The sequence below is a fragment of the Colletotrichum graminicola genome (assembly GCF_000149035.1).
Source record: "Colletotrichum graminicola M1.001 genomic scaffold supercont1.26, whole genome shotgun sequence".
Taxonomy (NCBI): domain Eukaryota; kingdom Fungi; phylum Ascomycota; class Sordariomycetes; order Glomerellales; family Glomerellaceae; genus Colletotrichum; species Colletotrichum graminicola.
This window is the reverse complement of record NW_007361030.1, coordinates 379,126-393,214: the sequence shown is the minus strand read 5'-3', so window position 1 is coordinate 393,214 and position 14,089 is coordinate 379,126. Positions and strand designations below refer to the sequence as shown.

At 53.7% G+C, this 14,089-nt stretch overlaps 4 protein-coding genes across 4 annotated transcripts; 1 reads left to right on the top strand and 3 right to left on the bottom strand.

Annotated features, from left to right (window-relative positions):
- Positions 1 to 426: 426 nt before the first annotated feature.
- On the bottom strand, positions 427 to 2,117 carry GLRG_06920 (RecQ family ATP-dependent DNA helicase; the record flags this gene model as incomplete). Its single annotated transcript, XM_008097460.1, has 4 exons — positions 427 to 1,626; positions 1,682 to 1,716; positions 1,788 to 1,906; positions 2,038 to 2,117. 4 exons carry the CDS (start codon positions 2,115 to 2,117, stop codon positions 427 to 429), a joined length of 1,434 nt encoding a protein of 477 aa, XP_008095651.1.
- A 4,213-nt stretch (positions 2,118 to 6,330) lies between these two features.
- Positions 6,331 to 9,366, top strand: GLRG_06919 (RAM signaling pathway protein; the record flags this gene model as incomplete). Its single annotated transcript, XM_008097459.1, has 3 exons — positions 6,331 to 6,713; positions 6,776 to 6,887; positions 6,946 to 9,366. 3 exons carry the CDS (start codon positions 6,331 to 6,333, stop codon positions 9,364 to 9,366), a joined length of 2,916 nt encoding a protein of 971 aa, XP_008095650.1.
- Positions 9,367 to 10,599: 1,233 nt separating this feature from the next.
- On the bottom strand, positions 10,600 to 11,977 carry GLRG_06918 (uncharacterized protein; the record flags this gene model as incomplete). Its single annotated transcript, XM_008097458.1, has 2 exons — positions 10,600 to 11,814; positions 11,876 to 11,977. 2 exons carry the CDS (start codon positions 11,975 to 11,977, stop codon positions 10,600 to 10,602), a joined length of 1,317 nt encoding a protein of 438 aa, XP_008095649.1.
- A 370-nt stretch (positions 11,978 to 12,347) lies between these two features.
- On the bottom strand, positions 12,348 to 13,329 carry GLRG_06917 (RTA1 like protein; the record flags this gene model as incomplete). Its single annotated transcript, XM_008097457.1, has 2 exons — positions 12,348 to 13,039; positions 13,143 to 13,329. 2 exons carry the CDS (start codon positions 13,327 to 13,329, stop codon positions 12,348 to 12,350), a joined length of 879 nt encoding a protein of 292 aa, XP_008095648.1.
- Positions 13,330 to 14,089: the final 760 nt, after the last annotated feature.

Sequence of the window (14,089 nt, the reverse complement as noted above, 5' to 3'; positions counted from 1 at the left end):
TGGTGACGCCAACAGGGAGGGCGGGTATCATTCATCATTGCCTGCCCGCTGTGAGCGAACGGCGGCACCCAGCCCGACGAATGGATTTCAAATCGACAACACCACATCACCTCGGCCGAGGCGCCCATGTCGTTGCCGTCGTCTCATCGGCCCGGAAGCGTCGGTTGGTTGGAAAACCGATAGGGAGCCGGGCACAAGCTTTTCATTCCAAATGTCGCTTTTGAAAGCTTGTCACTTGCGTAGAGTAATCACTAGGTGGATGCCGTGTTAAACGGTATGGCTCCCCAAAATGTGCAATGTGGTATGGTTCGATGCCGCCAATCCAAAACACCCAATTACTTGGTTTCATTACAAGGCGCCGCCGCGTCTGGGTATCAACAACTGACTGGCGGTAAGTAACCCCCTGGCGCGTCTTTTCTGCCCTTATCAATCATCGTAATAAACTTCGTACCGACCGTACTCGGCCTGCGTGCTAACCCATTCCTCGTCTGCCAGACCTCGCATCATCCGCCTCTGAAGTCCTTGAGCGTCCTTGTGCCAGTCGCAGGCAAAGTCGCATTGCGGCACCTCGCTCTCGCCAAAATACCTGCAAATCTGCGCATGGCGGCAGGCAGTCGTGTTTTCGCAGTATAGCGCAAGCTGTTGCAGGCTTTTTGCCTGCGCCTCCCAGTTTGACCCATCGCGGTTCCCCTTCCTGATCATGCTCTGTACGCGTTGTAGGTCTTCTCGACTGTAGTACAGAAAGCAAAAACTCGCGTTGCCGTCTCGGCCTGCGCGACCCGCTTCTTGGTAGTACCCCTCAAACGACTTGGGCAACCGCCAGTGGACAACAAAACGAACATTGTTCTTGTCGATGCCCATGCCAAAGGCCGTGGTGGCCACTATGACATCGTAGCCGGGCTCATTGTTCACCCACCGCGTCAAGGTCTGCTCTTTGACCTCTTTGGTAAGCTTCGCGTGGAACGGCCTAGCACCCACACCTTCGTCTCTAAGTGCCGCTGCCAGAGACTCGCATTCATCCCGCGATATAGTGTATATGATACCAGACACGTTGTCGAGCCGCTCCCCGACGGCTTCCAGCTCAGCTTTGCGCGGACCTGCTTTCCTCCTCTCGTACACGCTACGTATCCATGCTAGAAAGTCAGCCAGGCGGTCGTCGTCTTGGTCTTTTGTGTATCTGATTTCAATGTGGAGGTTGGGTCGATAAGCAGTCATGACAAAACTCTTGAGCCTATCGGGCTGCTCCAAAAGGCCCAGGGTCTTCAGCAAGTCTTGGCGAACGGTGGGATTTGCGGTGGCCGTCAGGCACATGATTGGCACGCTCGGGAACGTCTCTCGAAACCATGATAACCGCTTAAAGTCCTTGCGGAAATCGTGGCCCCATTCCGAGATGCAATGGGCCTCGTCAACTGCGATGCGTGCCAACTCACACTGCTCGTGGACCAGCTTGATGCGTCTTCGGAAGGAGTCGCTCGAACACAGCTCCGGTGTCACGTAGAGCAGCCTTATGCGCGGGTGGCCACTAGCAAGGTCTTGGTTGATGCGGTCCCTCTCGGCGATTGGCGTATTGCTGTTCAAGGAGCTAGCATAGATTCCTGCCGATCGAAGCGCTTCAACCTGATTCATCTAGCGGAGCTGTCAGCTGTCGTGCGTGACTGAGGCTGCATGGGTTACCCCTCACCATGAGACTGAGCAGTGGTGAAACGACGATAGTGACTGGTGGAGGGAAATCACGTTAGTCGACGACGATGCGTGCATACGAGCTTGGGGCAGGCCCTGGTACTTACTCCCATGGTCAATGCAGGCTGGAAGCTGGAAGCAAAGACTCTTGCCAAAGGACGTTGCGGCCTGGACGAATACATCGTGGCCGTCGAGGGCAGTAGCAATGATTTCACGCTGATGGGGCCTGAGAGGAATTTGTCAGTATTATTGCGATGATTGCGGTACAGTGCAAAGGGGGGGGGGGGGGGGGGGGGGGGGGGGGGGTTGGCAAAGGTTGCGACATGCGTCACGAGTGCTGAGTGCGGGTATCTTCACCTGAACGTCGACTTGTTGAATTGGCGTCTGAGGGTATAGTCTATATCAACGCATGAATTGGAGCGTGATAGAGGAGGCATGGTGATGACGAGTGTCGGCAGTTGACGACGACGTCGTAACGAGACAGTGCCCGATCCGGATGCGTCGTGGTTGGCCAAGCTTTTCGTCGTGCAGGGCTCCGGGGCATAATGTTGCGCTAGACCGAGATGAGGGCCCGGACGTGATGGTGATGGAGCTCAGGTCCGGAGGCGAACCGCCTGACGTTGGGCCTTGAGGGCCTTGGACAGCCGGCCTGTCCGAATGCCTCAGACTCGGGAGGCGGAGCACGCAAGGGACAACGTCGGTGCGATTTGAGTATTGTCGAGTAGGCAAAACCGGGCAGGCGGAGTCACCCAGGGTTGGGCGAGTCTGAGATTTTGACAGATCCAGACCGAGAAGTGGCTGTGTGGTACGGAGAGAGGTAGACCGGGTTCATGGAACGAAGCACACAACCTGGGCCTGACCAATGAGCCAATGGAGCGAGAACAGAAGGTTGTTTGTTGCCTGCCTACCTAGGTACCTTCTTCCCTTTAGGTAGGTAGGCAGGAGACACCTCAGTACCAAAATGTAGGTACCATTGGGAAGTAACTGGCGGGACGTGAGGTCGGAACCCGCGGTCTCGTCCAGTTAAGTTGTCGCTGCCGACGTCCAGAGTCTCTTATTTACTCCTGCTACAAGGGGCAGGACACAGGAAACAGAAACAGGAGGCAGGAGGCAAAGAAGGAGGCGCCAAGTCCGAGTGGGTAGCACAAGGGGCAAACAAGGCAGGTACCTACGTTGGAAGGGTCAAGGGGAGGAGGACTGGGCGGGGCCGGGGTCGGGCTGGCCTGGTGGGGTGGGGGCTGAGGCGATTCGAGGAAACGTGGTTGCAAAAGAAGAGACAAAAGAGAAACAGGTGTATAGCCTTTCTCGACCTTTTTGCGGGCGATGCTGACGACGTTTGCCCAACATGTCACGAACCAGAGAACGTTGCGAACACAGAAGTGGGTTTTCTCAGCGGCCTGACGGGCGCTAGCAAAGCATATGTACAACTGTTTACGCACGCAAGTCAAGCCAACGGCAGCATCACGGACAGTGCATTGTGCAGCGGGCGTGCTCTGCCCAAACCGCGAGAGCCCACCCTGCCGAGGTAGGTACTTTGACAGGCTGACCAGGTACTCTGTATCCGTATCGTGTACGAAGGAGTCAGCTATGAGCGCCGATTTCAGGCATGCATCGCCGTTGGATGGCCAGGCGACGACGATTCGGTTCCCCGCGTCTGCGGCAATCGGCTGGCCTCTGATCCAGGTAGGCTAAATGAAACTCGAAACGAAGACGAAGATCCCGAGGATATGATAAGTCTCCGTAGATGCACGCGAACATGGATGGGAACCGTGCCTCCGTATACCTACTCGTCCATCGAGCTTTACCCTTTGGATTGATGTCCGTCGAGGGTCCGACAGGCCATTGGAACACACGGTCCCAGATCTGCAAATTTCTTCCACTCTCGACTCCAACCGGGGGGGAGGGGGTAGATATACATAGGTATGTACGAATAAAGACACACTCCCTTTCTTACACTAGACGGTACTTTGTCATTGCTTCCTCAGGTACTGTGGATTGATACGAACTATTCCGACTCTGTAGCACCCTAGCAGCGAACTGGATGTTTGTCACCGTTGACTTTGAGCTGCTCTGCCACGCCTCGCAAAGTTCATCGCACCACAGAAAGCAACTATGGTACGCAGGATGAGCGAAGGGGGAGATATGCCATGTGTCGATGGCAACGTAAGGCAAGGCAAGGTAGAGAGAAGCGGGGATGATGCAAGATTAAAAGCAATGTAGCGTGGGCAGGTCGATTGCAATGCAACGCTGACAAGGTGGTTTTCAAACATGCGTTTCCCACGGCGCCATGTGTCTGTTTCTGTTTCTGTTTCTCTCTTTCTCTCTCTTGGTGGCCAGCCTTGGCTTCTCCAGCCGTCACTCGATTAACCCATTCTGGAGTCTGGCTAGCGAGTGGTAATCTACCCGTCTGTTATCCCATGTTGCCTATCAGTATCATAATTATACGAGGCCGCCCGCGTGTCGCGGAGCAGCTGGCTGACCAGAGAAGGCCTTTTGGGTGTTTGGCCCATCTGCAGCCGTGTGGTCACACAATTTCCTATTCCTAACGACTTGCGTCATGTCGGTGCCCAAGTCAAGCATATCGTCATTGAAGTGTCTCGCTGCTGCAAACACAAAAGGCGGCAAAAGGATAGGAGACGTTGAGTTCTGTCATAGGCGCCGCCAAAAGCTTCCTGCTGCACCTACGAGAGTTGATTAGGTTAGGTTATAGGTTGGTTAGGTTAAGTTAGGAGGTACGTATGCTGACCCGTCCTCGGAGACTGAGACTTTTGTGACCGCCGTCGACTGGAGTGAGTCAAGAATCTGTGTGTGAGAGCGACGAGGAGCCGCCATCTGTGTATCGAGGTGCCTTGCATCTCTTGCGGCGCGCTAAAGAGAGGCTTTAGTTTTAGCCTTGAAGCTGTGTCCACGCCCCACCTCCACCCCCCCTTCTTCCGTCCCTGTACAACACCCCCCGCTTCTTTTACCTTTTCCATCCGCTTTCCCTTTTTTTTTCCCTTTCCAATCGCCAGTGCTCAGTGTCCCAGGTTCCAGCCAGTCGCGTACTCTTCCTTTCGCGTGCCGTACGAACGCCTTCTGCTCGTCTTGACGAACCGAATGCAAAGGATTATTTTATTATTGGCCGTATGTCCGAAAAGCACAAGCCCATTGCCAACAATGTCTGTGTGTGTTCTATTTTGGCAACTGCTGAAGTTGATGAACGACGAAAGAGAAAGAGCCGGCCCGGCACCGGCACAGTATACTCTTGGGGTGCTGCACACGCATACATACGCCCCCCACGACTAGGTACACACGTCTCGTGTCATGACAGCTCTCAGGTGTCTGGGAAGGGCTTGTAAACTAATATGCAACCAGCCAGCTGCAATATTGCAACTAACGCTCCCCAGTCCTATGTGTCCATGCCTACTTACCTACCAGCCTACCCCCTAGTGGCTTGCTACTTTTGTACCTACTTGTGGTGTGTCTTGTTGTTTCCTGTAGGTACACTACTATGTAGTGTAGTTTAAGACCGGGGCCAAGATCAGAAAAGGCGTCCCACCGGTCACCCTCGCCCCTTTCTCGCATCCCTACCGTCTAGGGTAGACTGGCCGAGATCTGGGCCCTTTCCCGTTGCGTCTCTCACTATCCGTACTCCTTAGGTACTCTTCAAGTCTGTTCCCCTCGGCCCAAGGCGTGCGACCCTCCGCAGACAGTTGGGGGGGGGGGGGCGTGCACGTAGCGAAGAGCACAACAGCGAGACGGCCTTGTGTGTCCGTCTCTTGCGGAAGTTCACCTCCAAAAAGAATACTCATCCCTTCTTCTCAATCGTCCATCCACCACCACCTCGGCCGCCGCCCCCCAAAAAGAAGCTCCCGGCTGGAAGATGTTAGTTTCATCGTAGGACAATTCTGACAACATCTCCACTCTTTTTTCTTTCATTGTTACCCTTCGGCTCGCAGTTCCTCCTGCTTTACTTACTCCCCCCCTTCCCCCCTCCAAATTCTAGGTCCTGTGCGTGTTCTGCCGCCTCTTCCATTTGGCTTCCAGGAAACATCCGGACCCGGCTGGTAAAGGGAAGGAGCAACCCAGCCCCAGCCCCGTGTACCATCAACCTAGAGCCTGTCGGGTCTTCTCTAACAATACCCATTATCCCCGTCTCCGAGTCTCAATTTCTGGTTCAGCAACCCGGCGTGCATTTGAACTTGACCGCATTTATCTGCATACTTGTCTCCTTATCCCGCCCGCCTGGCTTGCTGTGTGAGGTGGTAACGGGCCAACTACTCTTTAACGTCTGCGTGGCTCCATACACCCATCCACATTCGGTCGCTCCTTCCTCGACCCCCAACCTATCCCCAGACAACACCACCTACTTGTCACGACCCATTTACGCACTCTCCTCCAACCCATGTCCTCCTCTTCATAATGATCTCGCCTGCCTTGCAGCCCAGCCTGTTCCGTCCCGAAAGTCCATTGGCTTAAATTCTCTGGCTTCCCTACTTATTTGCTGGTCCTGGCCAGCCCACGGCCGAACCACGAACGGCCAGCGGAAACCCTGAAACGCTGTGTTCGACGCAGACTTTCCCCCCCTCGACGACGATCGAAAAACCGCAACCTTCTCCGTCACCCAACCCTCTCTTCGCCCGACGGCGCCAGCCTATCATGGTTGAAAGAATGGAACGATCAGATAGACCCTCGGGGTCGTCCATACCTCGCGGCTTGCCCGAGAATCCCGCTCAGGGTCGACGGCAACTCCAGAAAGATGTCGCGCTGGGCAACATTCCTCCGCCTCCCCCTCTTCCGCCAATGCCCAAAGACCTCCGAAATCTCTCTACCGGTGCGACCCTCACCGCATCTGCGCCCATGACCTCAGCACAGGTCATCGCTCTTGCCCGCGACGCGATGCAGAGCGCCCTCCACGAGAACGAGTCGCAGGCCGCCGAGGCAAGCGCCGTCAGTACCGAGTTGAAACCGGGTGTCACCATCGACCTGAGTCGCAAGGGCATTCAGAAACTCCCTGACGAGGTTGTTGATATCATTAAAAACGAGTTGGAGCGGTGCGTATACCTCGTTGACCTTGTCTGGTTGCGCAGTCTTTCTAACGTGCTTTGATATCTAGCCTCGCCCTCTCGCACAACCAAGTCACCTCCTTTCCGACTCGCTTCGCCGAATGCACATCTCTCCGATACCTGAACGTCAGAAACAACCAGATTCGAGAGTTTCCATTGCCGGTCAGTACCTCCCCACACGCAGATAATGCGGAAATGGTCTCTGATGATATTCTTCCAGCTCTGCGATCTAAAATCACTCGAGATTCTCGATCTGAGCAAGAACAAACTACGCACTTTACCCCCTGACATTGTCAAGCTTGCCTCCTTGAAAGTGTTCTCCGTCCAGAAGAACCGCATCGAGGAGTTGCCATTGGCCTTGGCCGACATGGTCTCCCTGCAGGTGCTCAAGTTCGACGGCAACCCGATCACGTTCCCGCCTCGTGAGGTCCTGCAGGTGCAGGCAAGTAGCCCCCCGAACGAGGGCTATCTAAAGGAAAGCGAGGTTACGGAGGTGGCCGTTACTGCACACATCAAGCGCTTTCTGAGGCAGCACAGCTTGAATGGCCGTGCGGAATCAGACACGACCGGAGAAGAATCCAGCGAAGGCATGGAAACCCCTCGCATGCCCCCGATCAAGCGCGTCGTCAGTGGCCGTTTTCCAATCAAAGTCAATGGCACTGATGTTCCCGATCTTCGATCTCCAAACCTAATTCGGCCCCCCCCCATTCCAAATCGATCCCATTACCGAGGCTTGTCGCAGCAGAACACGGCTATTCGTCGGCCAGGTGTCATGCCTCTAACCATAGGAAATGTCAATGAGCGCCTTCGGAGCAATTCAGAGACGCTGCTGCAGGCGAATCGCGGAGAGCGTCCCGAATCCCGAGCAAGACGCATGGGCGTTGTAAATCAAAAGGCCACTCAGCTCGGTACCTTGGATGAGACGCAGGCAAACAATCGCTTTAGTCACTACAGAGGCCTGAGCCATGGCTCGGCGATGCAGCCACCGCCGGCAGGCATGTCGGTCAAAAGTCCCAACAGCCCGGCCGAGCCCTTTTTGCAGCGCCCCATCTACGTCCGGCGACTCTCAGTGCTGCCTGAGCGAAGACGCGAGTCCAAGGTGTACGATCCCATCCTAGAGGCTGCCAAGGGCATCCTCTATGCCGTCTTCCAGATCCACCCAATGATTCAGATGCTCATGAGCTTGACAAGCGACGGCTCTTCAAAGAGATCTAGCCTTGAGATTGTCTTCTACAACACGAATTCGCACGTGGAGGAGTTGGAGCAGGAAATCCAAAAGCATGATCCTGGCGCTGAGGGATATGAGATGGCTGGACGCGAGAACGAGAACGTTCACCGAGCCTGCCAGACTCTGGTCGGTGCCTACACCCACGTCTGCACTTTGCTTGCTGGTAATATTGACTCGTTCATCGACAACGGAGACCCGCGCTACATTCGCACCCTGTTGATGCTCATCTATAATAGCATTATGGAGATTAGATGCACACTTGCTGCGCTCTCGCCTGACGCCGGCCCTGCAAAGCCTACCCCGCGAGCCATGACCTTGGGCGACACGGTCAAGCCTCACTCGCGGGAGAACTCCGTTACGCCTACCGCTGAGCGGCTTGGACTGGCCCAGCGACCCCGACCAGGCCCGATTCTCCATAACCCAAGCAACCTGAGAGTAGCAACAGACGTACCACTCCCTTATATCAATGGGATGAACGGGATGAACGGCGTCGCTTCCAGTCGCACAGCGACACTCGCCTCGGCAACACCTCGATCCGGAGAGTCTTTCATCTCCGCTTCGTCAGGCGGACGCGGCATATCTGACTTCACAGAAGATGACAGACACTTTGAGAAGATCTTCTTGTCACTTCAGCGATCGTCCGAGCTCGTCATGAGGACTTTGCCCATGTTCCAGAACCACATGTCGGTCCTCGCGAAGAAAGCAATGGGACGTCGCGCTACGGATCACGAAATGGCGTGCTGGAAGGGGCTCATTTCGAGGTGTAGCACCGCGGTACAGCAGACTGAGATGCTGCGCAGCCGCCTTTCGTTGGTCAAGCTCAAGGAACCTGGTATTATGAGTCAACCGGCCTTCAGAAGCTTGATTAGCAACTTTATAGATTCGTGGGCGGAATTCGGCACCCAGATCCGCTTTGCGTTCAACGAAGTCAGTCTTCCGCCTGATACCAGGGTCAGACTTCGGCCTATCCAGCAGGCTATGAAGGAAGCAAGAGATACCATTATCCAGTCGCCCTGGAGCTATCTATTGCGACAGTCTTCGAATCCGAACACCTTCAGCCCCAACGGTGGCCCGGGCTTGGCACCCATGCAACTGCCGATGACGCCCCAAAGCGCGGCTTTGGGACCCGCCGTTCAGGCAACAGTCCCATCTACTCCCCAAAGCGCTTCTTTTGCGGCGGCATTCAACGGCAACGTCTTTGAGCGAGCCGATGCCCTTATCAATATGGGCGGGCTTTCAATGTCTCGAAACGGTACGATGACAAACAGCTCGGCCGCTAGTTTCACCATGTCTTCCATGTCATCTTACTCGTCTGACGGAGGAGCCATGACACCCTCATCAGTCATAAGTCCTAACGGCTTCGGCCCTGGTCCGGTGCCGTTGCGACTCAACGGTAGCAAAGTTGCCTTCTAGTCGAAGCACAGAGCTACCCCTTGGATTCGACGCACATTCTTGGGCAAAAAGTATGGGCGGAAGTAAGCCCCGTTTGTGTTTTTTTTTTGTACTTTTACCGGTGGTCTGCATGACCAGTATACGCATTTTGTCGAGTACCTCATTCCTTCATTCACGCATAGCATTGGCGTCAAGGGCGGACTTATCTGGGGATTGCCATACACTCATTGAAAGAAGCATGTTCCTGGCCGGACATAAGGGTCAAGGAACGCACGTAATGTCATAGTTACGAAGCCAGGCTGATGTTAGTTCCATACATACCAAAAGTGGAAAGACGGGTTCAGTGGAGCAGCTACTACGAGTTCATGTGTCACGGTCACACATTAACTGTCGTTGTCATATGTACACTAGGTCTCTGCCTATTGGCACATAGGCAAATACAACTAACTGTTTGATAATCCGCCTCTTTTTAAAGGGATTTGTCCTGGCACAATTGTGTGAGGTGTGGGTAGGCATGTGAATTTGATACATCCTAGACTACTAGCTGTACACTTGAAAGTTCACAATGCATCAAACTCCTCAGTCTAGCGCATGTGTCAGTTTGATTGTTGCATAGTCCTACTATATGCCTGCCCTGTGTTTTGGATTAGTGTGATCAAGGCAGTTACATTGAAGTCTTTTGGCTTGGTTTAGTCCTGCTCCTTTCATTGAGGACAAGGGCTTGCATATGTATATAAACAACAATACGCAACTGAGAGCAATGACAGTATGTGATGCATTATTATATTGGTTTGGAAGACTGGTTTCGGCTCTCACGAGTTTCAAAGCGTCGGTGATTTTCAAAACTGAGAGCATTCCAAGCCTGTACTTAGTCTGCACTTATCAGTTGGTACTCATACTAGGTCGAACCCTTCTAGCACCGCCAGCTCAGTGCGCATGCAGTACCATGGGCCTGGCCCAAAATGGCACCGAGCCTGTTCAGGCCATACCCTTGGGGGATTGCGGGCACCGCTATTCTTTTGTTCTCCCGTTCATGGGGGCAAGGTCTTTCTTATCTCTAGCAACTGGCTAGACAGGCTAGGAAGTAAAGCCAACGGTCCAAAGCCAATCTTGATCGAGTTGTGATGCTAAAGTATAGAACAACTCGAAAAAAATCCTTCTCCTCAGCTCAGTGTTCTATCGCCTCAAGTTGTAGAGAAGGTGTAAGGTTTGTGCTATTTACAAAATCGAATTCGGTTGGTTCCAATCGGGAGATCAATTAATCCCAACAGCCTCAAGCGGCCAGACCAGCCACGGCCTCCAATAACTACCAAGTAACTCGTCAACAACTTCGACAATAGCCTTGCCCCAACCCTCCATGAACCAATAATGGTTCAGCCCGTGCATCAGTACGCCGAAGAAAGCAAATAGAATCAGGGCTGGGGGTTGCCGTTGATGCAACAGAGTGAAGTAGGGCTGCGGTGCAAAGTGGATGAAAGCAAGCGGTCCTGCCCAGCCCCTGTTACAGCTCCACTCCTGTATAGTTTGAGAGTCCATTGTATCGAATTGCAAAATGAACATGCGGCATTTCCTCAGAATCCGGAGCGCCTCTTCGTAGACCTCGTCGTCACCGCTGTTCTTCCACGTTTCTCGCATGCGGCAAAGCTGCGTGTCCATCTCCTCCGGCGTGGCGCGGTCGGGGTCCAACTCGAACCAGTTCCCAATGTCTATGATTCTGACCATCCGGCCGGTTCGCAGGTGGTCGTGGGTTGGGCCGAGAACGGCCTCGACGCCGCGGAGCATCGGGATCCACTCGGCGCCCAGTACGCGGTCCTTCTGCAGACGGGGTGAGCTGTCCTGAGGGCTGTCAGAGAGCTGTTTCGAGATGCCGAAAACGTAGAGTACATTGATGAGCGACCATGCGAGCAGCGCTTCGCTGTCTTCGACGGTGACGTGGCGGACAACCTCGTGGAACCCTTTGAGGGCTTCCTCGTGATGGCGGGTTGCCTCCACAACGTACTGGCCGTTCTTGGTGCCCTCGATGTAGGCAAGATGCAACGCAGCCAGGCTCAGAATAGCGTGGGTCACAAAAGGATACTGGAAGCCGATCTGGGGGAAGACGACCTGCCACAAAGAGTCGAGGTCGGGGGTCTTGAAAACATCGACGCTCGTGCACACGGTCCAGTGGTGCAGCAACGCCAAATCCTGGATGCTGAAGTTGAAGGAAACAGCGGCCGACGACGCGGACGCAACGGCATCCGTCCCTGGGGTTGCAGTTACTGTTGCTGGGGATCCTGAAGCGCTTCGCCCCGGGGGGGCGTGATTCGCGCGTGTACCGGAGGAGGATTGTGGGCGTGGCGCGCGTCCAACCCTGTCTGAGCGAGTGTCGACTGCTTCGTCGTTGATAGCATGGGGTTCTCCGGGATCGGGATACTCGCATGAGACCTCACGCCGGATGCAGGCTCCGCATTGCGGCCTCTCTTCGCCGCACTACAGGGTCGGGTCAGTTCAGGGCTCCACGGAGGGCTCGTTGACGGGGCTGGGACGGCACCTTGACTCGACGTCTCCGGCAGTTGAAGCACCCGGTCCTTGATTTCTGGTGTGGCCTGCGTCGCTTTGCTGGTGTGAGTCTCTCGGATCCCTCCGACGACATGGCTGTCAGGATAGCTCGTTCAGGTCGTTAAACGAGGGGAACAACAAGAACGAGATCAAGAACGAAGAACGAGGAGCGAAGACGAAAGAGTGGGGCTGTGTAAGCCAGATCCGGTAAGTGGGGATCAAGCCGAGCTCCCTTGCAACTCTCCGATGCGACAACCGATAACTGACTGATTTAGACAACGTCCGTGCAACCAGTCTTACACATGGTAATATGTATAAATCGAGCGTCAATCTGAAGAACAACTCCATCTATGAGTCTACAATACAATGAAGAAACTCCGTCGTTTCCGCTGGGCGCTGATGATGATTATCCCCTAATACAATGTGGAATGGCTCGTACGCAATTTCGCGCTTCTCAACCTGCTTCACTTGCGTGTCCCTTCCAACATGAACTCATTCGATCCTGATATGTCGCGCTCTTCCCTCGATTTCTTTGACTTTTTGCCCTCAAGGTTTTCGACATACCACATCGAGAAAATAGCCATCACTATGGCCATTAAAAGAGTGTCGAATATGTAGAGGAATATTTCGTGAGAGATAAGGTAGCCGCCGTTTCCCTGTAGATATTCAACGACCCGGAAGATGCTTCGTATTAGGATGATGCCGCTCGTAATATATAGCACGAATAGATGCCTCTTCCAGGGCGTGGTTGGATCGGAAATACTTTTAGGGCTTTTCGCGAGACGGTAGTGAAAGAGTAGAGAGGTCACGACGAAGAATCCAAACACGACTATCTGGACAAAGAGTCCCACGATAATGATTTTCTCGCCAGCCTGGTAAAGGTCCATAGTACCCGCAGCTTGGATGCCACCGCCTCCCGCCTGCAGCGAGAAGGCAATCACGTCTCCAGTGACGAAGATTCGTGTCACCCAGTCGACGGGTATCAACGACAGATGCTCGCCCCTGACTGTTCGAATGAGGCGACCCAGTATCATGTAAATCGAGGCGGCGTATAGGGCTGGAGCGACGAGGATAAAGATAGCTTGAATACTGAAACCGCCGATGGAACGCTTATCATAATGGCTCAATATTCTACTACAGTAACCTATGGTTTGGACTGCGCGTTCTACAATTAGCTTCAAATATATTTGTACAAGTTATTTGCACACGTCTTCTCGACCCAAGACGGCCAGCTGCGTTTGATATCAAGAACAACTTACACAAACCACCAACGGTGAACGCGGTAAAATAATAGGCCCGTGCTTTGTACAGCCGCCAGGTGTGAAGAATTGTGAGGATGGCGAAGACGACGACACTGACGACCGCAGCAGGCAGTGATGGGGTATACCGATAGAGTTGGAAATCAAAGCTCCCGCTGGAGTCCGGGGTTTGCGCATCCGTTCCCATCTCGGCCGTCGACGAGTTTTCGCGAAAATCTGTCGGATGATTCGATAACTAGTAAAAGGACGAAGCTGGGTTTTTGTAATATTTACTTGGAGAAGAGGACGGGAGAGACGGAGAGAGAGGGTTCTTGGGCGTGCTATATACTATTTCCGTAGAGGTCAGGCACGTCCTCCTCCTGTTCTTATCCATCGTGGGGCGTACTCCCAATGTCACCCTTTGTAACGCTGAACCTGCAGCTACCAAAAACAATATTGGCCGAGTGAAATAACTGTTGCGAGGCTTATCCTAAATACGCGTTCAGCAAATTAAATCGTCCGTATGAGCAAGCTTACGTTCACTGCCCCTTCCTAGACCGGTATCTCCACAATTCGTCTTAACGCTATAAACGAGGAACGAGAGGTGGAGAGCTTCAGTGGACGTGGGTAAGTTAAACGAAGAACGAGAAATTATTTGACCGCTGAGTATGGCAAAGAGGTTACCAAGAGGTTTCCCATTTTCTCGATGGCCTAATTAGCTCGGATTGAACAAAGAACGAAGTACGAGCTTTAAACAGCACAGCCCGTTATTGGGGGTTGATGGGGCACAAGCCTCTGAATTTAACGGAGTAGCTGGTTAACCCGGATAGGAGATCCACGCAGGAATTATTCGTAACGGGAAAAGAACTTGGCTTGTCGCCTTTTCGACACACCGCAGGGTTGTCCACATAAAACCTTGCGTTTTCGTTATTTTTGTAGAGAGACGTCTAAGCTAGATGGAAGCACAG